Source organism: Vipera berus (genome assembly GCF_964194415.1).
Source record: "Vipera berus genome assembly, chromosome: 1".
NCBI lineage: Eukaryota > Metazoa > Chordata > Lepidosauria > Squamata > Viperidae > Vipera > Vipera berus.
Genome location: NC_138202.1, coordinates 56816802 through 56843172, shown reverse-complemented (window position 1 = coordinate 56843172; position 26371 = coordinate 56816802). Strand labels below are relative to the sequence as shown.

Sequence of the window (26371 nt, the reverse complement as noted above, 5' to 3'; positions counted from 1 at the left end):
ATAATGCTCTGTCTACCTCACTGCTTCACACTAAATTATAGATGCCACAATGACAGGGCAAACAGTATTCAGGTGCTAAGCGCTACTTTCTTTGTATGATGTCTGGGCCATTCCCACAACATACGTGAGTTAAAATTAGGACGTGAAAATATGCAAAATATTTCTGCTTAAAAATAATGTTCTGATGGTTATTAAACAAGTAATATTTCATTTAATCACCCAAAGGGATTACTTTAAATGAGCAGGCAGGAAGAATAATTTCTTAACACATTCTTGCCCTAGAGTCTTACTACTGTATAATGGATCTTCACTTGCCAAATTAAGAAGCTATAATTCAGGTTATAATCAGGTTGCATCTTTTTTACAATGGTATATACAGCTCATCTTCCTGATATAAGTTCTTAGACAAAAAGATACAGGTGCAATATCATGCCCCCAGCTTATATGATTTCTAATGCCACTGGGGGGGGGGGAGTTCTTCTATTTTTACATATAAACTTCCTATGGGTTGGGTTTGTTTTTTGTTTTTTTTTACTTTTCTTGGCCACTAAGAGGCAGTAGCCAATCAGTTTTGTTCTATTTGAAGTTATACATATAATAATTTTACTACTAGGTTCAAATTCTCATGGACCCTTGTTTTTTAAGTGCATATATACAATGCATTAGTTTTAGGCGCTATTGAAATGCTAGTGCTCAGTAGTATTGCCAGAAGAGATATATAAAGTCTCTCTTTTTAAAAATGATACGCAGAAAAGTATAGATGTTATATTATGGCATGCCTTTATTAACAGGAGACACCTAAGAATGGTCCTATTTCATTACAGTCTGTTGGTGGCACAGCATAAACTGTGGTAACAAAGATACCACTGTAATTAGTTGAGCTGGCATATCATACAGTGCTGTAAACAGCAGTTACAAATTCTGGCTTCATCTGTGCATGGTTATCTTCCTATCTTGTCTAACTCTTTGCCTCTTAGGCTCAAGATCCAGATGGATCTCCAAAGACTTGAACACTGGGCCCTATCTAAAAAATGAAGCTCAGTGTGTAGAAAAATAAGGGTTTATACTTAGGTGAGAAAAAAATAAATGTACAGATAGAGATTAAGTGAAACTTGGCTTAACAGAAATAACTATGAGAGGGATCTTGGAGTCCTAGTAGACAATCATTTAAATATGAGGCAGCAGTGTGGGGCAGCAGCCAAAAAACCCCGATGCAATCCTAGGTTTTATTAGCAGAAGGATAGAATCAAGATCATGTGAAGTATTAATACCACTTTATAAAGCCTTAGTAAGACCACACTTAGAATACTCACCATATTATTAAAAAGATGTAGACACTTTGGAAAGAGTGCAAAAAAGAGCAACAAAGATGATTAGGGGGCTGGAGGCTAAATTGTATGCAGACTGGTTGTAGGAATTGGGTAGGTCTAGTCTAGTGAAAACAAGGACTAGGGGTGACATGATAGCAGTGTTCCAATATCTAAGGGGTTGCCACAAAGAAGAGGGCGGTCAACCTATTTTCCAAAGCACTAGAAGGTAAGATAAAACAATGGATGGAAACTAATCAAGGAGAGAAGCAACTCAAACTAAGGAGAAATTTCCTAACAGTGAGAACAATTAACTAATCAAATGGCTTGCCTTCAGAAGTTGTGGGTGCTCCATTGCTGGAGGCTTTTAAGAAGAGACTGGACAGTCACTTGTCTTGACTGGTATAGCGTCTCCTGCTTGAGCTGGGAGTTGGACAAGAAGACCTCCAAGGATCTTCCAACTCTCTTATTCTGTTATTCTGTCTCCTTTCTCTTTGGTTATTTAGCAAGGGTGTTCCAAAAGTCTCACATGAGCAATGGTAAAAAAAAATATCTATTCTCTCTTTTGCTCCAAGAAAGGGAGATAACACGTTTTGGCTTGGTCCATTCTAGCCTACCTATAAACTTAGAAATGAGACAGAAAATCGTTATAAAATGTTGGAACAAAACTTCTGAGAGTTCAGCTTATCACAGTTTTCAAAGAACTCATGGGAAGTTGACACCATGACTCTTCTGTTTAGTGCTTATTTTATCATGGTTTTCATGCCACTTACATCCACTTTTTTTAAAACTAATAGAACAGGTAGATCTGATGTATTTTATACTTCCTTTTTATTTGCAGATACAGATACAGCTGTTACACTTAGTGTGGCCAAATTTTGTGCTGTGGCTTGTCCAGTCCACCAAATGACTCTTCAGGAATCGGGTTAGTGACAAGTTATTGAGGCCCTGAGCTTTATCTGGATCTTCCATCATGTTTTTATGCCAATGTTTTATTTGATTGTTATGTCTATGTTTTGGACTTCTCAATACTGTAACAAAGATGATTTGATTTGATAGCAAGATGTACATCATGAAGATGTGTAGTATAGCTTTTTGGAGTTCCCATATTATCACATTCAAGCTTTGCACTCAAGCCATGAAATCTCAGATTCTTCAATGAGAGGTGACTCATTAAATACCCTCTATTGTCTTTTAGGAGAACCCTACAAAGATTTTATTATTCTGTTTGAACAGCATCTACAGCAAACTGTGATGATGCCAGAATCATAACCCATATATCATAGGTGTCATACTCACCACATCATGTGACGTGTTGCGACGTATCACGACTTTTTTCACATTGTCAGAGCTGGGGTGGGCACAGCCTCCAGTTTGACACCCCTGACATATATCATGGTGTCATCACATGAATGCCACAATTTAGTAATATGTATGTATGTATGTATGACACAAGTATGTAACTGGTGATATTTATGTCATCGTTTCCCACTCCACCCCCGCTTTTGACTTCCTGTGGTCACAACCTGATAAATGTGGGGGTTGCTTGTTAGGATAGATTTTAACATTGTATTTTCAGCTGAATATATATAATACTTGTTATGGGATTTTAAGTGGTATTAATTACAAATTCCATTGTTAAGAAGAATATCACAAAGATAGCTTTTAATTATGTTGTTAAGAAAGTTGATAGCCCCAATGTCCATGTAGTTTACAGCAATCTGTCTTGGACCATGGCCAAGTCCTTTGTTGCCAAAATTACTAATACTTTTGTGTGGAAAGAAAACATACTTGCCTTGAATCTTCTGTCAATTTAATGGGCTTTGTATGTGTTTATATGTGAGCCTTTAAGTCAGTGTTGACTCCTGGCAACTGCTAGTCCCTACAGTTTTCTTGGCAATGTTTTTCAGAAGTGGTTTGTTATTGCCCTTTTACTAAGACTTGAGAGAGAGTGACTAGCCCACAGTGACCCAGCTGCTTTGGTTCTAAGGTAGGACTAGAACTCCCAGTTTCCCGGTTTCTAGGCTGATGCCTTAATCACTAAACCAAACTGGATCTCTAAATTGGCTTACTCAAATTCATATAAGTGGTACAAAGAATTCCCCCACACATTTTTTTCAACAGGAATATTGTATGGAGTTATTGTTAATTTTACGTTTCTACTAGTTGATTTAAACTGTATTACAAAATGCATGAAAAGGTTAAAAATATTAACATCTCAAATCAATCTAAGCAGAAATTGAAATTAAAAGTAAATGGTTAGCAAAAGAAAGATAGCTACATATTGTAAACAGATAGCATGAGCTATACTTTTATAGCGTCTCTAAGGATTTTTTTCATTTATCTTTTGAGAGAGACATTCTTATTACAAGACGCATCCACTAAAATTAATTGTTTATTAAGAATTAATTAAAAAGGTTTGCATTGGTCTAATTGAATTGGGACTATCTTTCTCACTGCTTTGAACTTACAGGTGCTGCTGTGGTTGTAGTTAAGATGTTAGAATATTGCTTTACTCCATTGCAAAGGGTTCTGCCAAGAAAATATTTAATATAAAAATAAAAAGCAGTTCATGCATAAAGCATGATGCCCTGAAGCATATTAGATCTGTTTATCTCTGTGTTTAAAATGAACAGTACCTGGTATAGTTTACATAACAAGGCAGGGATCAGCTTGATAAAGCATTTATATCACCAGGGGAACACACTGGCTCATTTCCTCCACACTGTTCTGCATGACTAGCTTGCCCGCCAGCATAATAGCAAACAAAGTTTTAATAGGTCAAGAGCAGAGTAGCCAGTTCTGTTATAATAAAGGATGTTGTGGATTGCTCTTCTGTTTGCTTTTTTGTTGGCTCCCCCCCTCCCCCCCGTTTTGTTTTATGAGAATATTTATGGGGCTAATTATTGGTTGAGGCTTATGTACATAAGAACTTCCCAAATGGTACCACTAATAGGCCTGTTATCTGAAAAGAAACAGATTCCCTTGGTTCCTTAAAAAGATTAAGAAATGTACTATAGCTTAAGCCATCCTAATGCCCTTCAGATGTGTTGGGACTGCAGTTCCCAGAATTTCTAGGCATCTGCCGCCTGGCATTAGTGGAAGTTGTAGTCCAAATCTATTTGGATTGGTGCCGGGTTGAGAAAGGCTGACATTTGTAGGAGCAAAAGTTGTTTCGTCAAATCCAAGCGAAGCCAAATGGCCATGAATGTAATCATTAGATAGTTACAAATTGAACTGACATGAGACATTTTATTTGTCAGCTATAGATTTCATTATCCTGCAAAACAAAGAAGAGTCATTTGGTCAAATATATCTTATATACTGGGTGAAATACATGGGTCACAAATGAAAAGTTGTATTCATAGTCCTCATTTAGTGACCATTTACAGTTTACAACAGTGATGACACTTTGCCACTAATGCCTGCATTTAAGACAGTTGCAGTATCTCTCTCTCAGAGATGTTCACCATTATAGTTAGTACACATTATCTTGTTCCTGATGCATTTTTGTTTCATTTTCTTCCTTCATAGAGCAGAGTTTGCCTAAACAAGCTATCACTTCCTGAACTGCTTTTCTCCACACTGCAGTGCATCCTTAAAAAGTGCTAACTGCACCAAAACAAGCTCAGCTCAATGACCTTAATTAACCTGCTGGCAGATATTGCCTGTAACTGACAAGACTTTGATTAGTTTCGCACCTTCCACTTTTCTTTGTCTCCTAAATAGCTCTGGGCTCAGAACTGTGCTACGCAAACAGCCAATAGTAGCACATTCTTTTCAACGTATATTCCCCATTGCATATCTGTTTACTCTCTTTGTAATCCCTTTCTTTCCAATGAATGCAAATACAAACATTATTTTTCTTCTTGCTAATTATCCCAGCAGCAGATTTGAGCATTCCAAAGGGCAGGGAGTGTGTGTGTTGTGGGGGAGGCTATAAGATTTGCCATTTACCCAGCTTCTTTGTGGGTCAAGTTCTGGAAACCTTCCCTGCCATTTGAACTCACCAGCTGTTTGGGGTCATATCATTCTGATGCTGTTAAAAAGAAAAGCTGAAATAAAATTGCATGCAGTCACGGTCATGTGATTTTTCACTAAGCCACTGCTTTGTTTAACGACTGAGTTGCCAATTCCAGTCATGGTCATTAAATGGAGATTACCTTATAGCATGAAGAAATCTGTTCATTGAAAGAAAAGTTAAATATTGACAGAATTATTAAAACAATGTTAAATGAAGGAGCTATTTTTTTTCTTACATGTAGACTTTCCAGATCCAGTTGGAGCTGATGCACTAGGGGGCACTCATATCTAGAAATTCTTTTGTTCTCAGTGTGATTTGTGCTTTAAAGTCAGTTTTGACTCCTGACTTCCAGTTTTGGAAGCAATTTATCATTGCCTTTTCCCAAGAGTTGAGAGAGAACTAATGGCCTGAGGTCACACAACAGGCTTTCTGCCTAAGGTGGAGCGAAAATTCATGGTTTCCTGGTTCCTAGACTGATGCCTTAACCATGGATAAATATTATTTATCATATTATTTTGGGGATTGTCCAAAGTAAGTTTAGAGATAATTTGAATTCACTATCTCTGTCTCAATTGTTTCCATTAAAAATTAGATGTTTTTTCTAGATAGTAAACAATATTCTAGTGATTTATATGGCATATTAACTCAAGATCTTTTAACTAGAACCAATGATTCAGATTTTTTAAAAAGTACTGGGTCTCTCAAGTTTCCAAGTTGTTAGATAGCAGAGAATTTAGGAAATCAATTTTCTTGTGATGCTGAGAAAAATTAAAGGCCTCTGATTTTTTAAGGTTTTTCCTTCTGATTATAAAGTTTTTACTTATCTTGATATCTGGTTAATAAAGTTGCTTGATAATTATACTTTAAAAGGTTATCTAATAAAATACTACTTTATTTTCATAGTAAATATCTGACTTTAAGGACACATATTTTGCTTGATGCTTCTGTCAGTTCATCTTGTTGAATGAGTTACTTCTTTTCCAATGAAGAAAGTTGATGGCTCATAATTTTCTATCCAAAATTAATCATTGTGTTGTGTTTGCATTAGTGTTGTGTAAAAGAGACTCTCCTAGGGAGCCCTTTGTAAATGCCAATGGGAATGACATTGCACACACATTCACATTATATTTAACAAAGAAAAAATAAAGAAACCAGCATTGTTTACATGTTGATTATTACCTTCTGATGGCCTACTGAGATTTTGGTCTCTCTTTGCACTAATCTTATGTTAGTAACTGTCATATTCTATTAGCAAATTTAATTTTGCTAATGTCATAGAAAGTTGCTAATACAATGAGACTCATTAACAACTTTTGCATCATGTTAGCAAAAGCCAAATTTGCTAACAGAATGCAAAAAAGTATAATGGAGGGAAATCATAATTATGTAAATGCCTGATTTGATTAAATATGCTCCCTATATTTCTCCACTGCTTAAGCAAGATAAGTGAACAGTCAGCTAATCACTGTTTTCAGTACCTACACCTTGACTTTTAAGAACTGTAGGGATTTTTAGATTTGCTTCAGATATAGTTATGCATTAAAGAATATCATTGTCCTAAGTATAACATATGTCTCTACAATAATGAAGACAGGAAACCTGGATAAAAGGCAGCTGAGAAATTACTGAAAAATTCTCAGGAGTTGTAAAAAGCCATAGATTTCCAATTTGTGGTAGTTCAAATGTTCAAAGTAGAATTGTCTACATATCACCTTTCTCTATTCCCAATACAGTATTAGCAACCCAAATAAGTGTTCAGATTGGTAGGTGTTGCTGGTGAAAAAAATCTCATCCAACAAATCAAGCTAGGTATTAATCAGTTTTATTTTATTTATTTATTTATTTTAATTCCATTTATATCCCGCCCTTCTCCGAAGACTCAGGGCGGCTTACAAGCTTAGCAGTAGCCTTCATTCTATGTATATGCCTGCTTATTAGGGCTTTCACACACACCCCAAGCGGCATTATTACAAAGTCAGCTTAATTGCCCCCAACAATCTGGGTCCTCATTTTACCTACCTCAGAAGGATGGAAGGCTGAGTCAACCTTGAGCCTGGTGGGATGCGAACCTGCACTAATTGCAGGCAGCTGGTGTTACTTAAGGAGGCATTAGCCCACTGCTCCACCAAGGCTTATAATATTATGTACAATTTATTCATGGCAAAACTAAGTGTATTATTTAGAAAACAATACCACAATATTTATGGCTTTTCTGTCCGCTGTGTTGTGTATATGAGATAACAACAGTAACAGTTGAAACATTACTTTAGAACACAATCATAAAACACAGCTAGCTAACCGCTAAAAAGGCTTTTGCTCAAGTATTTGGTAAAATCTCATGGCATTGGCTGGCCCAAGACAAGAAGAATGGCTGGAATACTGGGTAACTAGACACAGCTTAGTATATTGTGTGCACATACACAATATTGCTCACACTTAATTGCTCTGAATTTACAGAAAAGTACCCATTCGAAAAGGAACGTAACTGCCACTCCTCTTAGGTCAAATATCATTTTCATCATGTATTGAGCCAATCTGAAACGTAACTTTATATAAAGGAAGAGGTTTTCTTCCTAATTTTTTTTCCAGTAGTCTAAAGCTGATACTATTAATTATATCTTGACATCCACACAAAATCAGTTTTGCAGGTAAGATGTCATTACAATGTAAAACTCAGTTCTAACATGCTTTAAAATAACTCATATGCAGTGCCTTATTTCAAGGACAGATGGGAGAGTGGCACACATTTGGAAGGTGATCTAATTATTAGGAAAGTTCTTTTAATACAATAACATATAATTAAGGTAATGGTCAGAGCCTGCATGCAGATGACACTCGGGTAGCTTTTCCACTGCTACATGGGACAGAAGACCTTTTTTTGTCCAGAAGACAAAGCCACATTAGTGTATTAGAGAAGAGGATAGAAAATAAATTGCAGCTGCCTTCAAGGTATTACTGTGGAGTGCCATTGTTTGGGTTCTTTTTCGATTGTACTTCACTGGCAATATGGCTTCTGAAGGTTGCATATGACAGGTTAGGCGTTTTATCCTTTGAGTAAACAGTAATCGTGGTGTGAAAAAAGTGGGGCATTGGAGAATTTCCCCCATTCTTTGAGAACTCCACTCTTCCTTTTTAGTTTGCTCCAAGGGCTCTTTAGGGATACATATATTAAGCCCTTTAAATAGTTCATAATAAATCTGTGTCTCAGGCTGATTCTGACAGGTTTTTAAAGAGTCTTTTAAGAGAGAATCCTCAATCATTTGTTAATCCATGGGGTGAACTCCAGGCTTGGAGGAAGGGAGAGAGAAAAAACAGTGCAAGCTGCTATGTAGTGAAAATGTACTGTCGAGAAAATGATAAATATGACAGAGAAAAGAAAAGAACACAACATTGTAGTAGTTTTACAAAACTTAGTATATTTAAATACTTTTCTTAATTAGGCGATATCTACATATAGATATGGGGAAATGTCACTATTCAAAAAGAAAAATAGATAATAATCATCTAGCACATTTCCTTCCTAATTTTAATCTAAAAGTGTGCTGTCATCAAGAAACATTCAGACATACAGGTTGCCCAATTCTGTTATACTTGGACATATAATACAGAACCATAACAAAAGTTGTGCACATAAAGAAAAAAAACTTGGTTGTCTGCAAGTAATGTCAATGGGGAAGCTGGCAGGAAGTTGGGAATCACTCCCATTCTCACTGCTTTTTTGCCGGCCTGTGATCATTCTGCTTCTCTCTTTAAGTAAGGATGTATTTATGAAAGAATCATCCAAATGGATTGTCTAGTAATCTACTATGTGGAGAAGGCACATGTCAATTGCTGGGGTGAACAGGACTGAAATAAGAGGTGGGCAAGGCTAAGACTAAAAGCAAGTGGATATTTCTTTCTTTCCTTCCTTCCTTCCTTCCTTCCTTCCTTCCTTCCTTCCTTCCTTCCTTCCTTCCTTCCTTCCTTCCTTTCCCTTTCCCCTTCTCCCTTTCTCCAATTCCTTTCTTTCTTTTCCACTTTCTCTTGTCCTTTCTATACAAAAGGCTAATTGGAGGATCATTTTTCCCCCTAGACTTTTGATATACCAGCTTGCAGAAGGCTTTTCAAATTAGACTGGATGATTGCATGCTTTTGTAAGCTAAAGCAGTTTCAATATGTGAAAGTACTGTTTTAAAAAAAGGTTCATAGAGGAATATTAAATTATGCATGGCAGAAAAATAAGTAAAAGAAAGCATTTTCCCTCTGGTATAGTATTAGAAATTAGATCATCTATTCAGGCTAAATTTGCAGAGAAGCAAAATGGAAGTAGATCCATTTTCAGATTGCAAGTTTTCCAGATGGGTTGGACACTGTGTGATGCAAAATGCTGGACTCTTTAAGACTGTTGTCTGGCCCAGGTTTCCCTGCATTGTTTGAAAGTTTCAGCTTGCTCATTACTTGTATTGATGTACTGTTTTTAATTGGATGTATATAGCTTTAATCTATATTTGTATTGTACATTTTCTCAGAAGCTGTAGAATTACTAGTTTATCCTCTTATGTTCTAAGATTCATTGAATACATAGTTGGAGGCAAGTTAATATAGATTTCTCTTAAAGCAATATGGAGCCTAGGACAGAAATATCCTCCAGATACTGCCTTATAATGAATTCATCAGCGTTCCAACTAGCTCAAAACTGATCATATAAATAATGAGTAGATACTGCTGAAATATAACTCCAGTTTTCATATTGGTTATAGTTGTTGGGGATTGTAATTTAACTACATTCTTGTGTACCTGGAAATAATGGCAATTGAATATGGTATTCTCTGTGTGCTCTCTTTATATACACAGCTTCTACTACTGAGCTACTACACTGATCTTTCATTCCCCCTACATGGAAATCTGTGATAATAGAATCTAGGAAAAATTCTACACCTAATCACACTATAGTCTGGAGATAAATTCTCAGCAAGAAGCCGAATATTTCAATTATGGAAAATATCTCACAGATCTATACAATCTCACATTTAGAATACACAAAGATGAATTATGCTGATCAAAACAATGGAGGAAAATTGCTTTGCACAATGTGCATTTTCCATGTTTGTCTTATTTATTCATTTTTTTTGTTCCAACTTATTTCATAATGTAGCATTTTTCATCTCATTAAATGTTTATTTATTTATTAGATTTTTATCCCACCATTATTGCTTTATAAGTAACTCAAGGCAATGAATATATATAATACTCCTTCTTCCTATTTTCCCTACAAGAACAATCTTTCTAAATATATATAATTCCTTTTCAGGAATTAAGATCTCTTACACATGGAGCAGAGCAAGGCAGGGTCATTAATAGAGCAAATACATACACGCATACATTTATTTCAGAGTCATAAACATTGAATATTCTAATCCAAACTGACAGGTGTGAGAAATTAGTGCCTCTTACTTTTGTTTCATTTTTAAGCAAGCTTTTATTGAAAAGAAATAGATGGGTTAGCTCACAGGTCTGCAACCCGCGGCTCCCAGTCCTCTGCCATGTGCAGTCCAAAAAAAAAAAAAGTGGGACTAAAAAAGTTCAACCAATCAATTCAAATATGCAGGGTAGGTGCATATCTTGCCTTGGCTCCACTCTTCAGTCAAACCCTGTTCTGCGCATGCGCGCATGTACGTGCATGTGCACACATTTTTTGCGGCTCCCAGTTTTTCTTTTTGTGAGGGAACTGGTTCCGAGTGGCTCTTTCACTGTTTCAGGTTGCTGACCCCTGGGTTAGCTCAAGCAAAAGAAATAGTACAAAAAATTGTCCCAAAGGTGCTTTTTACAAAGTCCAGTTGCCTTTTGAAAAAAAACATCTTTGGGACAACCATGACCGGGATGATTGAGAATCTCCATAGACAGTACAAAAGATCGTACTAGTAAAACATGAACATTTATATTATATTACATCAATTACCACATGCAGCATGGCACTGAAATTTTTAAGGATCAGCGGAAATAGAACTCCTAACCAGAGTCTGTTTGTCTAGCTGCCTGCCTGTCTGTCTCTCGCTGGCTTGCTGTTTCTCTCTTTTTCTCTCTTGCTTTGTATGTATGTGTGTTCATATATTTATTCAGTATGTCTCTGTGTGTAGATATATCAGTATCAGTATAAATTATTTCTTCTGCTTTCTCATCATATTTCAGAATTGCTGAGCTATTTTGGTACCCAGCTGACATTCCAAAAGACTTTTCAAGGTTGAAAATTTTAGCTTGAGCTGTAATAGTTTGAACCATTTTTCATCCTTGAAAGATAGGAGATGGGGAGATATATAAACTCACATCTTTAATTGGAATACTCACTATGATAGCATTATTACAATATACAGAATGGTCTTGTATTTTTTCTGTTTACATACTAGGCATTCCTATCACAGACGTTATAGTTTATTAAATTTTGGTAAATGTACCTGGTTCAATGGCATCCACTCTAAGCATATGATATAACCTATAGGCAACATATACAAGTTTATTTATCAAGTTATTTGCATAGATTGAAATGTAATACAACTCTTTAAAAATAAGGCATTGTGTTAACACAATTTCTGATAAGGTATTTTTAACAACAGACATAAATAAAGAATACAGCTTGCATATGAAATGCCAGCTACTCCCCTTGGTTGGGCTATGCAGACTATTCACGTATATAAAATAGTATATTAAAGTAAACTTAACAAAAGCAAAGAGCAATCATTGCAACTGTATTTTTTTCTCTTCTTTGTGATTCTAATTTTAAAAGCATTAAAGAAGACAGCTGCTCGTGCTGTGATATGCGCTAAACAGCCTGAAGGATGGAAAAAAATATATTTGTAGCTCATAATAACTATTGACCTTTCTGATATACCATGTTCTCTCTGTTAGCTATTCTGTTCTATCAACAGTAAAGATTGAACATGACTTCTTAATAGAAAACATGGGGTTTCAAGCTGCCTTCACAAAGGTGTTTATGTATTGTTATTCTGTACTGTAGTACAGAGACTAAGTCCTAGTGCCCTTTGTTTGACATCGTGCTGTTATTAAAAAAAAGGATCTCACTCTTAAGGGCAGATTAATAAAAGAATTTGGCTCATAATCATTTTATGATCAAGATAAAAAGATTGCCATATTTGGTCCAGTATGGGGGCAGAAGAGGTGGGATCCAGCATCATCTGAGTAATAGAACATGCATTTCTCACTAGATATACATGTCTCGTGTGCCTGCATTTAGAACTGCAGGGAAATAAGATTTAACTTGTTAACTTTTTATTGTTGCAGAATTCATGTCACTTTTTCTTTCTGGAGCCCTAGCTTCCTGCATAATTTCTTATTTTGAATTTCTTGTAGATCTGAAGTGTACATTTATGATGCCTCATATTCTACATTGAGCTCAGTATGGTGGCTGAAATACCTACCATAACTGTGGGTATTGACATTGTGACTTTGACTTTGTGACCTTGACATTTTGAATATTTCCTTAAGAGGTTTTTTTTTCCAAATACCAATCTTGCTCTGAAATTAAACAGGGCAAGACCATTTAAAGGTCCTTCATTTTCTCAGGTTAGGACCACACCAAAAAGCAAAGTCCTGCTTGGCATATGACAATTGGAAATGGTAACTCATATAATAATAATAATAATAATAATAATAATAATAATAATAATAATAATAATAATAATAATAATAATAATAATAATAATAATAATAATAATAATAATAATAATAATGGTGATGATGGTGATGATGGTGATGATGATGATGTTGGAAGGAACCTTGGAGGTTCATCTAGTCCAACCCCCTGCTCAGGCAGGAAAGCCTATACCCGTGGTGGCGAACCTATGGCACGCATGCCACAGGTGGCACACAGAGCCCTCTCTGTGGGCACGCGCACCATCACCCCAGTCCTAGGCCTTCAGCTGGGTTTTATAAAACCTTTTCGCTTTAGACCTCCGCCTCCGTGTGCAAAAAAAATATGTTCAATCAATCAATCAATTTCAAATTCTCGCAGGGAAAAAAAAGATCTTGCAAAGTTGGAATTGATTGATTGGACTTTTTAGTCCCACCCAGTCTGCTGTTACCACCACAGCCATGCCCACCCAATGGGCCATGCCAACCCGGCACCCGATGATATATAAGTGGGTTTTGGGTTGCAGTTTGAGCACTCAGTCTCTAAAAGGTTCACCATCACTACCCTATACCAATACAGACAAATGGCTGTCCAGTCTCTTCTTAAAAACTTCCATTGTTGGAGCATTTACCGCTTCTGGAGGCAGGTTGTTCAACTGGTTAATTGTTCTAACTGTCAGGAAGTTTCTCCTTAGTTCTAAGTTTTAGAGCAGTATTCCCCAACCATTCTGGCTTTGCGGAATGGCAGGGGGGAGAGGAAATGATTCAGTGCAAGCAACAGGCACATGCGCTACAGACTTCGACTGCAAAAATATTGTACATTTCTGTATTAAGACCATCGTAATGAGGAAGAAGGACAATGGAGCTCAGTCTTCCCCAACCAACTTGGCTCCCAGATGTTGAGGATTAAAGCTGACTTCAGGATGCAGGATTGGGAATTTCAAGAGTTTCAGTCGTAGCATACCAGTGTTTTAGAACTGAGAATACAATACCCAAACTGAGTCGTAGAAACCTCAATGATAAAAGGAGAATCCAGTGCTAATTTCCTTTCATTGTGAAATTCATGTTTTATTTCTGCCACAAAGGCCTCTACTCCCATAAGTCTCAACTGAGCTTCTTATTTTTATTTCCATATATCACCTATTATTTTTACTACTGTTTTAATGTTTTTAATGAGCCCAACATAATAATTGTAGTGAAACTAGGAAAGACCCTTCAAATTGTTCAAATTATCATCGAATGTCCTTGTTAAATATAAATGCAAAAATCTTGACTGCAACTTTAGCACACAGATTGTAGAATATGCTACCATCAATCATACATGCAGCACAATCTGGCTTTATGGAAGGACATCAAGTTTTGGATAATATAATTAGTAGAGATGAGATAATTAGTGCATCTTTTAACAAATGAATCCGAGAAACCTGAAACTACTCTGGTGACTTTGTTAAATGCGCAAAAATCTTTCAGTATGATTATTTGGAATTTGTTATGAAAGAGATGGATTAACTTCCATTTATATTCCTTGGTTTAAAATTGGTTATTTTAGTTCCTTTGCTCAGGTTTTCACAAAGGAGATTATTTCCCCTCCAGTTAATATGTATCATGGAACGTATCATGAAATAATTCTTCCTATATTTAATTTTATTTTGGACATTTGAGTGGTTGGAATTGAATACCAATTGTTATTACATGGAAGTGATATTTGGTCCTTGTTAATAATTATCAAATTTCAAAATTATCAAAATTCAAATTTGATGAAATATGGTAAATTGTGTGTATATGTTCCATGGAAATAAGTAAACAATGTGTTGTGGTATTTATAATACAGAAGCCATATTATCTCATTTCTCATTTCAGACAGCATCTACATCTTCATGAGAGGGAGAGACTTTTTGTCACATAGCCACAAGGGCTGTCCCATCTGCAGCTATAGACAGGGAAAAAATGTGTTATTTTAAGAACAAAACCAGAACAAGAGGGAGAAATTAATCATGAAGCTAGGAATCCAGGCTTAATAAGATGTCCCCACAGCCTCTGATTTAAGTCTGAGATTTCCAGAGAAAACTAGAAAGACAAGCAGAAGACTTCTTTGCTGCAGAAAACTTGCTATTTTAAAGATAAATAACCATTCTGTCTGGAAGTTGCATTGAGTCAAGATTTGTTCTCTTTAACTCCCTACAAATTAGGAATTTTTATTTAGTCAGTCTGGAATTATACCTTAAACATGTTCTCGAAGATTCTCTAGTCACGTTTCTAAAGTACCATGCCAGAGGGAGACATTATACATTTTATTCCATTTTGTTTAAATGTTCATTTCTTAATCATCAAAGAGGTAGCACAAAAAGAGAGAGATTCCAGGTAAGGAGTCACCTGGAAGATTGGTAATGAACTACCTAGCCTCTACCTCAGAGCAGAAAGTATGGCCAAGCCATTCAGCTATAGGTGATTTATTTATTACTTGGATTGTGTTAAATATTTGGAGAGACTGATTTGTTAGAAGATGTGAATATTTTCAATTATATCATGCAAAATTAATGATGTTAACAATTGTTTGAAAATATACACAAGTCTATAAAGAAGATTAAATCACATGAAAATGACTAAAACTTCACAATTGGTATATACATATTAAGAGGAATGCCTGAGGTAATTTCACTTAGATACCTTACAAAATTTGATTGGTTGATTGTTTTTATGAAATTGCCAGATTCTTTTTCTCTCTTGCCCATAGTGAGCATTGGGTTCACTTAAGAACCATGGTGTTTGCTTAACAACCACTGCAAAAAGAGGTCACAAAATTGGATGCAACCACAGGGCGATCCACTTTACAACTGTTCCAACTTACAACTCAATTGCAGTGTGAGTTGAAGACAACCTGAAATGGTCTAGCTCAGTGTTTCTCAATTTCAACATTTTTTAAGAAATATGGACTCCCAGAATTCTCCATCTGGCCATGTGGGCTGAGATTGAAAGCATTGATCTAGAGGCCTTTTGCTTATAGGAAGCTTAGTTTTTAGCTTGGAGTTTAGCTTGTTTAGGAATCATATTATGTTCCCCAAAAGACTCACCTGCAGTGGGCATGTGCTCTTTGACTCCCCAGTTGTCTGTGAATTAACAGATGATAGATAGCAGCAACAAGCAATTTTCTGCAATTGTACAGTATACAGTTTGTCAACCACAAACTATATAAAACTATATCTTGACAGATCAGATAAGTTTTATGTTTAGCTGCTCTAAAAAAAGCCAACTGAATGGACTTGGCAACATTTATCTATAATTTAGGGCTGTGCAAAACATTTAGGAAAGACACTTTAGTAACCTCATCGGTGTGAGCAAGATAGTTTTCGTCCAGTTTTAGAACATATAGGAGAGAACCTTCTCATGTGTTGCCCTTAATATATGAAATATTTTGAAATTTCTCTGCCTTTAGAAAACAAGCATGATCTTGTTCTTTCTTCTTAGCCAGTTCAGTTTTAATTCAGTTTTTCCAGTTTTTTTTATTAGCCTGCTTACAGCAGTTGAATAAGCAACATTTATATTAATACATTCCAATTTACAATAAAAGATGTCCTATCAAGTTTACGTCTCCTCCCCATATCTTGCCATAAGATACAATACACCCAATTGACTCAAGAATAAGCCCCATTCAGTGGTGGGATTCAAATATGTAAACAACCAGTTCTCTGTGTGGATGCCGCTTCTGGAAGTCCATTCTGGGCCTGGGCAACAAAAAATTAGCTGCAGGTTCTGCCGAAGTGATGCAAACTGGCTGAATCCCACCACTGGCCCCATTAAAATAATTTCTGAATATGAATACATTAATACTTTTTTAGTATCTTAATCATATTATCTGACAAATCAAATATGCATATGGCCTGTTTTGAGAGTCTTATCATAATGATTGCAGATACTTTCCAGTGTACAGATTTTTTACTTCAGTGTTGAAGCTGTGGCATCTGTTTATTTAAAATAAATATCGAGTCCCTTCACAGTCTGTGGTATAACTGTTTCTAAGCTGCTGCTTCTAGCTAGTAGGATTATTTCAGAACTGCTGTGCTTCTCAGCCTGTATTTATTGTCATGGTTATTGTTATGGAATAGTTATGATTTTCATGGTCTGATTTATGAGATCAGCATTGCTTCTCATGTGTGCAGTAACCTACAAAATGATTTATTTCTGTGATAGGTGGTAAATTCTGAATCCTTCAAAGTTCCATGTGCATATATTTCATTCTGACTTTATACAGGTTATTAGTCCTAATGGTGAAACATTATTACATTAATTGTATAAAATTAGCCTTTAAAATACATTCTAGAATAAGTCACTTTTTCTAGTTTCTACCTTTTATGCCTGGACTCCAGCAAATTCAATGGCATTCTGAGAAATCCTGATCACACACAGTGGTGTTATAAATGCCACAATTGCATACTTGTGTTCTGATGTGTTAACAAAGTTCTGATATTCGAGATGTGACTCATGTTTGTCCCTTAAGACACCCATGGTCAATTCTCAGCGTAGAAGGAAGAAGAGAATATTTGGCTAATAGTTTCAGTATTGACAAGTTGAAAACACATCTGTGCCATAACCTAGAACATTCTTTGCCAAGCTTATCCTATTGTGTTGGATGATAATTTATATTATTCATATCCTTAGTGTTGATTGGGAATTCTGAAGATTGTAACCAATAAGGCTTGAAGGAATCAGGTTGGAAGGGCTGATATAAAATATAAATACTATGATGGCACAGAGCAGACAATTCATAGGGAAAGCAAACTAGGTTCAAGTTGGGCAATTGAGAATGTAGTTAGTTCTCATCATAGACCCAGATTGAAAGATGTTCCTTCAGGGGTAGGCCCTGGATAGATAGATAGATAGATAGATAGATAGATAGATAGATAGATAGATAGATAGATAGATAGATAGATAGATAGATAGATAGACAGACAGACAGACAGACAGACAGACAGACAGACAGACAGACAGACAGACAGACAGATGGACCTTTTGTCATTTTTTTACTGTGGGCACATTGGCACACATTAAATTTAATTGCTTGTTCTCAAAGTGTACACATACATAACAAACATTTAAACATGCAATATATAACATATGTATAAACCTACACCCTTACATATAAATAACATATAAATATACTGCTCAAAAAAATAAAGGGAACACTTAAACAACACAATGTACTGTATTTAATAGTAGGATGTCTTATCTTGTGTTCCCTTTATTTTTTTGAGCAGTATATTAATCATTGTCCATCTTGAATACATAACCGAAAGAGGAAGTTTTAGAGTTCACAAGGTTAATACTATATGGAATGAAACTCTGACTAAATCTGGATGTTCTCCCTCAGATACCACAGAACTTCCTCCCAGAAAATAACAAGGAAAACAGGTCGTGAAAAGGATGTGTAGTGTCCCAGACAATCTTGTGGACCCTGCTCAAGCAACGCTTATGTGCTATATCCTGGGTGGAAGGAAGGGAACTGCCAATAATCTTTTCAGCCATCCTCACCACCATCCTGCACCACCTTCCTGTCTGAAGTAGTGATGCTTCCAAACAAGACTGTAATGCTGTATGACAGGATGCTCTCGATCATCCCTTTGTAGAAAGTGGTAAAGACAGGGGAAGGAAGATGTACGTTTCTCATGCAATGCAGAAAATGCAGGTGCTGCTGTGCCCGCTTTACCAGTGTCTTCCTTCTTTCCTTCCTTCCTTCCTTCCTTCCTTCCTTCCTTCCTTCCTTCCTTCCTTCCTTCCTTCCTTCCTTCCTTCCTTCCTTCCTTTCTCCGTGCTTCAAAAGATAATTTGTCTCATTCTTTCTGTCTCATGCCCAACAGTGTGATACAGAATTGAAGTGCAAATAATTTAAAAAGAGAGAGTCAATTAATGGTGATGAGGCAAAAATGCAGAAATAACATGAGAAAAAAATAAAGGAAGACATTCAGATAACTTTGTGGCCTTCATGGAATCAGGGTGCAGATTCCCCAATCCTTGGGTAAAGAGGAATATTAGACCTGCAGATTGATAAGGTAAAATGAAATCACATTATCTTCCTGTTCAGGCCAAGTGCTTGAGTCAATCAAAAGTGTCCAAATATAGCTTACAATATTTTAAATTAAGTAGTTGCTTTAATGGCATCCAGGTACTGTACAACAAATAACATATCTAACTGCAATGGAGGCATAAGGAAGAGGTGGTAATGTCAAAGTTCATACATGTGAAAAGGACCTAAATATGTTATGAATCTCTTATTATCACCAAACAGTATCATTACTTGTACAATTTTATCCTATTGATTAACTCCAAATACCAAAATCATTGCATGTCCTTTCTTATGCTTATGCACTTTAGTCAGGTTGTCATAGAAAAGGAACGACCAAATTATGTTGTTGCCCTCTGCCCGCCCCTTTTCATGTGGTTTCTGGATTGTCCTGTTGATTGTGAAACATGCAATGGAAAGAAGGAATAGGAGAGGTGAGGTTCAATTATTTAAGTTGCATTACACTAATAAAAAGACAGCAGAACTGTTGAAAATCATTGCTTACCCCCATTAAAAAGCAGAAGATACTTCAGAAACCTCAGAACCATACAGTATAAGTCAAAATATCAAATGGACAGTGAAGAAATTAAGTAATTTAAATAGAATAATTTTTTTATTATTAAAACAATTTCATTTAATCAGAACTTCCACTATTATGCAGGTAACGGTATGGGGGGGACTTGAAAACCTAGTTTGAGTAGTTTTTAAAGGAGAGAGTGTTTATATGAAACATTTAAATATACTTCACCATCTAAATATATTTAATGCATAAACCATAATTTGATTAATGGCTGCTGGCCATGAAAACAGAACTTCACGTTCAGAAGTGCTGTACATCTGAAAACAAGTTGCTGTGATAAAAAAAAACAATTAGGGAACTGCTGCTTTGATGCCATGCTTTCAGGAAGTATCTGAGTCAAGAGACCTTTATTTTTATCAAACAGAAAGCTTCTTATGTTCTTAATTAACACAACTTCCATGTGTTTAGTTCATAATTTTTAACAATACATTGTAACATATTTTGCTCGCTGCTTATGTTAGGTTATAATGTGCTGGACTGTAGCTGCTGAATGTGTGAAGCCAATTTTAATATTTATTCACTCAGCAGGAAGAACACATGCTGTGGTTTCTTAATGTACACTTTAACCACTGTACTATTGAGTGCGGTATACTAGCAGTAATAATTTATAGTGAGCCTCTTCATGGCACTATTGTCTAGGAACTTTTTTTCCTTTTTTTTTCCTTCATGGTTTCAGGGTTCTAGTCACCTTGATTATACATTTCCTTGCTTTGAAACTTTCATTTTTTTTGATGCTGCAAACATGATATTACCAAATGAAACCCAGCACTCGGGCCAGATTTGTGGTGTGGTTTCTGACGGCTTAGCACTTCACTAGGTCTCTAAGGACATCACCAATAAATGTGAAAGAGACCAACAATAGATTGGCATACTTTTCTATTTCCACTAGAATAGAGGAAGAAATGCACTAAATTAAGTCTAACCTTAAATGTATAATCTGTCCTTGGGAAACAGAAAAAAATAGGATATAGCATCTTCGAGCTCTCAGCATCCCTTATGAGGAAAAAAAATGGTTCTAAGGGTCTCTGATCTTGTGTTTTAGTAAAATAGAACTGCACGGCTGACTGACAGTTCTGATCTAAAGCATTTACATTTAAGTTTTGATCTCTCTGCTTTTGATTAAAACTAATGAGCTCATTTAATTCAAAATGGGAATCTCTGATAAGAGAAATAAGGTTGATGTGATTGGATTAGAGGGGCAAATTAAACTCTTAGAGCAGAAGTTTGTGCTTATATAGTGTATTAAAAAGCTGTTGGCGTATTATGGCGTGTTAGATGATGAGAAAAATTTCATAGTAATTCATATTTAATCAGAAGAAATGAAAGTACTAAATATAACATGGCTCTGCTTTTCCCTCGAGTGATAAAGAGCTGTACATTTAAAATGACATGGAATTCACGCTCTCTTTTAAAAAAACAGTCTTGAGACACACTGAAGAAAAAAGCATTATTGTCAGTGGGCTAATCACAACAGAGTTGAAATCCAAAGTAAAAATGGCTATAGGAGAGTAAATATATGCAAGTTAATATCAACAGCCTAGCCCTTTTCAAATAAAGCAGGGGAGGAACCTTGGTTGATAAAAGCAACAGTCTTTAAATTTGATGAAAACTGCTTGACTAGTGTCCTTTAAACTGCTTAAACTGAAATGTTTCCTTACTAATATATTCCAAGAGGTCTGCTTCTCAGTTGAACGTCTTGTGCAACAAAAGTGTGCTCGCATTTGATAGGAAAATAAAAGCACTCGATTACGTGACCTTTTTACTCATGTTCAGGTGGACGAATGTTACAATTATCTCTCCCCTACTCTCAGATAAAAGCCAGCTTCCAATTTGACAGAAAGAGCAAAGGGAGAGGCAAACTTCCAATGGAAGCTAGAAAACAACAATTTATTGTTCGGCAATTGTCCATAAATAAATGGACTGGTGGTTTTTGTGGGGGCATTGAGGAAGGCCACATTGAATTGACATCATTTGCGGAATAGTCTCAGAAACATAAATAGGCTCTTTTCCTAATATCAGTTTGTTTTTCAAGTTCTTTTTTTTCTGCTGTGGAGTTTTACTTGCATAGTATTAAGAGAAAGCTATGAATTGTCATCCAAAGCAGTTTGGTTTTTTCCCTATTTCTGTCATGAGCAAGGTGAAAGAGAGTTTATTTATTTGCTTATTATGCCTACAACTTCTGTGCTACTCAATTAAAAAAGAAAACTCTTCCCCATCTTGCATTTGGCCCTAGGTTAGCTCAATGGTTACACCTATGAAATTCAGAACAGTTCTCTAAAAGTTAAATGATCAATAAATTATTTTGTTATGTCTATTTTAGTGGAAACTACAAGTCCAAGCCTACTTTCAATAGACAACAATCTAGAGCGTTCTTTTTTCATTCGGATGAAATCTACGTTGACCAAGCGAGGTGTACACATTAAGTCTTCTGGATATAAGGTAAACTTTTGTTTTGTCTCCCTAAATATTGTTAGAAGTTCTCCGTCTTTCTAAAAAGATATATGATAAATTGTAGTATAGCCCAGTTGAGCTTCGTAACAGTTGAGCCTCGGATAGTTTTATGAAAATTGTACAAATTGAGAAAGTGAAAGGTCATAGATGATATTTTTGAAGTATATATCCATCAGGTATCATAGCAAGCTTAAAAATCAGCAACCTTCTTTAGTGTCACAGACTATCTGGGGCAGTCCTTAAACATTCTTTGTATAGAAAGAAATAATTAAAAACCTCATTTAATACAATAGGAGGTGCTTCTTAGGAAGCATAGATTCCATGGATTTAATGCGAAGGAATGCTGTATTGGGAGTTTAGAACTATTTTTCTATCACTGCCAATGAATTGGGGGAAAATGTTTTATATAGAAAATTATTCTCACTGGAAGAATTTTCATTTTTCTTAATGTATATATGTTTCTAAAAACTCTATGAACAAGGCTGACTTTGAGCTGTTTGAAAGTCTGATCAACATTCATTTTTTTCAATATTCATCACTGATGGATATAGTTTTCTTTTTCTTGCTTTAACTTTCTTTGTGATTAATAATCCCAAATTTCACTTTCAGTCCTTGCACTTAATTTCCTGTTAGATCTGCTGCTATCCTGCTTTCTCTTGTTTTATGAGAGATAAAGATTTGCCAATATACTCAGAATATAACTTTTCTGTTGCATGCCCCCCCGACCCATATTGTTTGAGTTGAGTGGCCCTATAATTCAGTTGACTATGTAAATAAACAAATACTTTTTTCATGCTTTATACAATCATCTATTACCTATTCTGTTGTTACTTTTCTTGTTTTGGTTTATGTTGCAAAACACAGAATCTAAAACAACCAGCCTACTCAAAGTTATTTAGAAGCAATCAGACCTTGAAAATAATACAATCTGAAATGGCTTACTATTATTCTAGATGCATTTCAGATGGGAGCAGGTATAAAATCGAACTTCTATGCTGAGATCTTGAGAATATGAAAAACACAAGTTCTTCCTTTGGTTATAGCTTGTGCTAATTTCTATTATATTTAAGACAACTTGACTTGATCTTTGATGGAGATGATAGAATAAGTCTTTAAAAAAATCTACCACCATCTTTCTATTATGTATAATATGTGCAATGGTTTTATAATACTGCAAACAAACTTATATTTGCAGCTTTTATCAAACCCATGTCACCCCTAAAGGCTGCAGAAATATAACTTGTAGAATATACTAACAATATCTTGAAAGGCTGTCTTTGCACTCCTCTATACATTTGGTGTTGATTCTCCATTGAGAATAAAGGAAAGGAAGTAAGTTATTACAAAATAAAAATATAAAGAATAATATGCTAATACAGGGAAATATATACAAAATGTTGGAAAAATAAAAAAAATTCAGTTTTAGAAAAATTTTAAGACAATATTTTTGGTGAAGAAGAAATATCTTAGGCATCTCCAAGAAAATGTCTGCTCTGGAATATGTTTTTGATATAAATGTGAATAATACTTTTGAATATTATTTTTTTAAAGGATTCAATGCCTTGGCTCTAATGCTGAACTCAGTATACTTTCGTGTGGTGCAAAACATACGATATAGCATCATTTCTTGTAGGCAAATTCTGAGCTTCATAATTAAATATTTAATTGCTCTACAGAAATTTAAGATAAGAGAGTTTGTGTCTGGTTAGTGATAGTAGGTTGTTGTTTATTTTTTTGCATAGGGATGACAATAGCTTACAGGGAATAGAAACTTTCCAAAATGACAACACCAAGTTAATATTGGGATAAAAGGATTGAAAAAGACTTGAATGATTGAGTGGAATAGTGGTTAAACTCTAGGACTAACTCTCCTTGAGTTTCCAGAGTAATAGCAAGAAATAAATCTAATAAATAAGAATAAATGTACATTCACAACTTGAATTATTGTTTACTGTAATAAACACTCAATCCAGAATTTCCGCTGACACTAAAATCTTTCTCTGAAGTGACCAAATAAATTGTTTGACTACTGACCCTTTTGAGTAACTGAACAAACATGTACGTCGACTATTATATTCTCAACATCAACTTACATATAACCTCAGGCATTTCTGAGGGAACATTCTTGAGAGAGAAATTAGTTACAGTGATGCAGAGATTGTCTGGTGCTCAGGTGGGAATAGAAAACGTCTTGCAAAGTTTTTATGAAGGCAGCCTATTGGGAAAAACTAAGGAGGCTATATTTAACACATTTTTCCATAATATAAAAGGTCTTGATATATAGATCTACACTGAAATGTTCACAAATTTTAGTGAAGATTTGTATATTTAGACCTTTTTTAGTTTGGATATGTATTAAAATAAAACAGTGGTTCCCAAATGCCATGAAATTATTATTTATGTTATATTGTATATAAGTTGATTTTCTTTCAATCAGAATGTGAAGAATTCAATTTGTAAGAACCTCTCATTCCTCATATTTGGAGGAATCACAGAAATGTGAATATTTAAACATCATCTTTACTTCTTTAATAGCCATTTTTATCACGGCATATAATCATATTATATTCGTTGGAAAATTAAATTCAATGCAATAAACTGAGATAAAAATAATATGCAAACATTTAATTACTATCATGCATTCAAAGTATTTGTTATGAACATTGAAATTTGATGGCTATATTTCCTGTAATCAACCTCCTTGCACTAAAATAATTTTGAAATCGGTATAAGTTAAATACACACAGACACAGACACACACACACACACACACACAATTTAATGTTGCTACTGCTATTATGCCAAGACATTATGGACTATGGAATGAGGTAATCACAGTTCTCCTGAAATCTTTAATCAATCAGTCAATTAATCAATCAATTGATAAGCCAATCAACCCATTTAATTAAATCACCCACTTGCTGTTGCACTGAGAATATATATGAACTGCATTATTCAGTTGACAAGAAAATCACAATATCATGGCATTGGAAGTGAGATGTCAATTGAAGGCCTATTACAGGTAATTGCTGGGTTGTAACATCAGTTGGGACTGGAATTTTCCCAATTTCCCAACCAAATTTTCCCATTTAGTGAATTTTCATCACTAAATTTTATGTGGTCATAAAGCACAATGCAATTCTGGCACCCTGGGACTACTCAGCTCATAATGTGGGAAGAGGTGGGAGTACCAGGCAAGGAGTGGAGATGGGGATACCACACACAATCACTGCAGAGGTCAGTAGGTGTGCAGTTGCTGCAGGAGATCCTTTGGGCAAGCTCTAAGGAGTCCAGGCACACCAGCAAGGACCATGGGCAAGTTGGCAAGTGCTCGCAAGTGGGTTGGCAGGCGCTGCAAGTGGGCCAGCAAGAGCCAAGGTCAGGCACTAGGGAGCATGTACAAGCTGATATGGGCCACAATGGGTGGGTAAAGAGGTGCTGTGGACTAGGAGATCTTTGGGATCTCCTACTTTATAGCGGGGCTTACAACCAGTCCACAATTATGATGTTACAGCAAGCTGGAGTCATTTACATGATTGTCATTTACAGTCTGCCCTGCAGATTTCCACAAGCAAAGTCAATACAGGATTTTGGCAGGGAAGGTTGCTAGTTGATCCTATAAGTTTCTCCAGCCAGACTTTTTTCCTCAGGAGTCCCCTCATTCTGTGCCGTCATAATTTTGAATGGTTGCTGAATGAGTAGTGAACCAGAAGAATTATGATTGGAATCAAGCCTCAGAGCCAAATCATGATTGCTGTTCCCTATATTTACCACCTAGTTTTTGTTTTGCTAGATCAGATTCCTTTTATTAAATAAATAAATTGGTATTCTACAGAATAACAGAACAAGAGAGTTGAAAGGGACATTGGAGGTCTTCTCATCAACCATATACTCCTTCAAAGAAATAGTTGTCCAATCTCTTTTTAAATACCTCCAGTGTTGGAGAACCCACCCACAACTTCTGGAGGCAGGTTGTTCCATTGATTAGTTGTTGTGTCAGGAAATTTCTCCTTAATTCCAGGTTGGTGCTCTTCTTGAAATAAGATAAATATCTTATACATTAGCTCAGCCTATCTTGTGTTTATATGATTCCCTTACTCTTATCTAGCTAAGTAAGAATAGTTCAGAAATATTTTTTTTATTTTAAATCAGCTAGTATGAAAATTTTGTGTATGTGTTTGTGTGTGTGTGTTTAATCTATCTGTTTATAGATTTAAAACAGAGGAAGATCTAGGGAACTTTTACTTATACTGAAAAAAGAGAGCTGATGCACAATAAACTACAGGCATTATGGGATGCCTTCAGTCATTTTATAGTCAAATGCATTCATA

General features: G+C 35.6%; 1 protein-coding gene across 5 annotated transcripts in view; it reads left to right on the top strand.

Annotated features, from left to right (window-relative positions):
• NPAS3 (neuronal PAS domain protein 3) overlaps nt 1-26371 on the top strand; it is a gene marked incomplete at both ends in the record, with an annotated part of 788541 nt that overhangs the window by 708112 nt on the left and 54058 nt on the right. For all 5 annotated transcript variants that reach the window (XM_081337596.1, XM_081337595.1, XM_081337594.1 and 2 more), the window contains one exon: nt 21910-22028. In XM_081337596.1, the coding sequence (XP_081193722.1) occupies nt 21910-22028 (119 nt within the window). The remainder of the gene's footprint in view (nt 1-21909; nt 22029-26371) is intronic.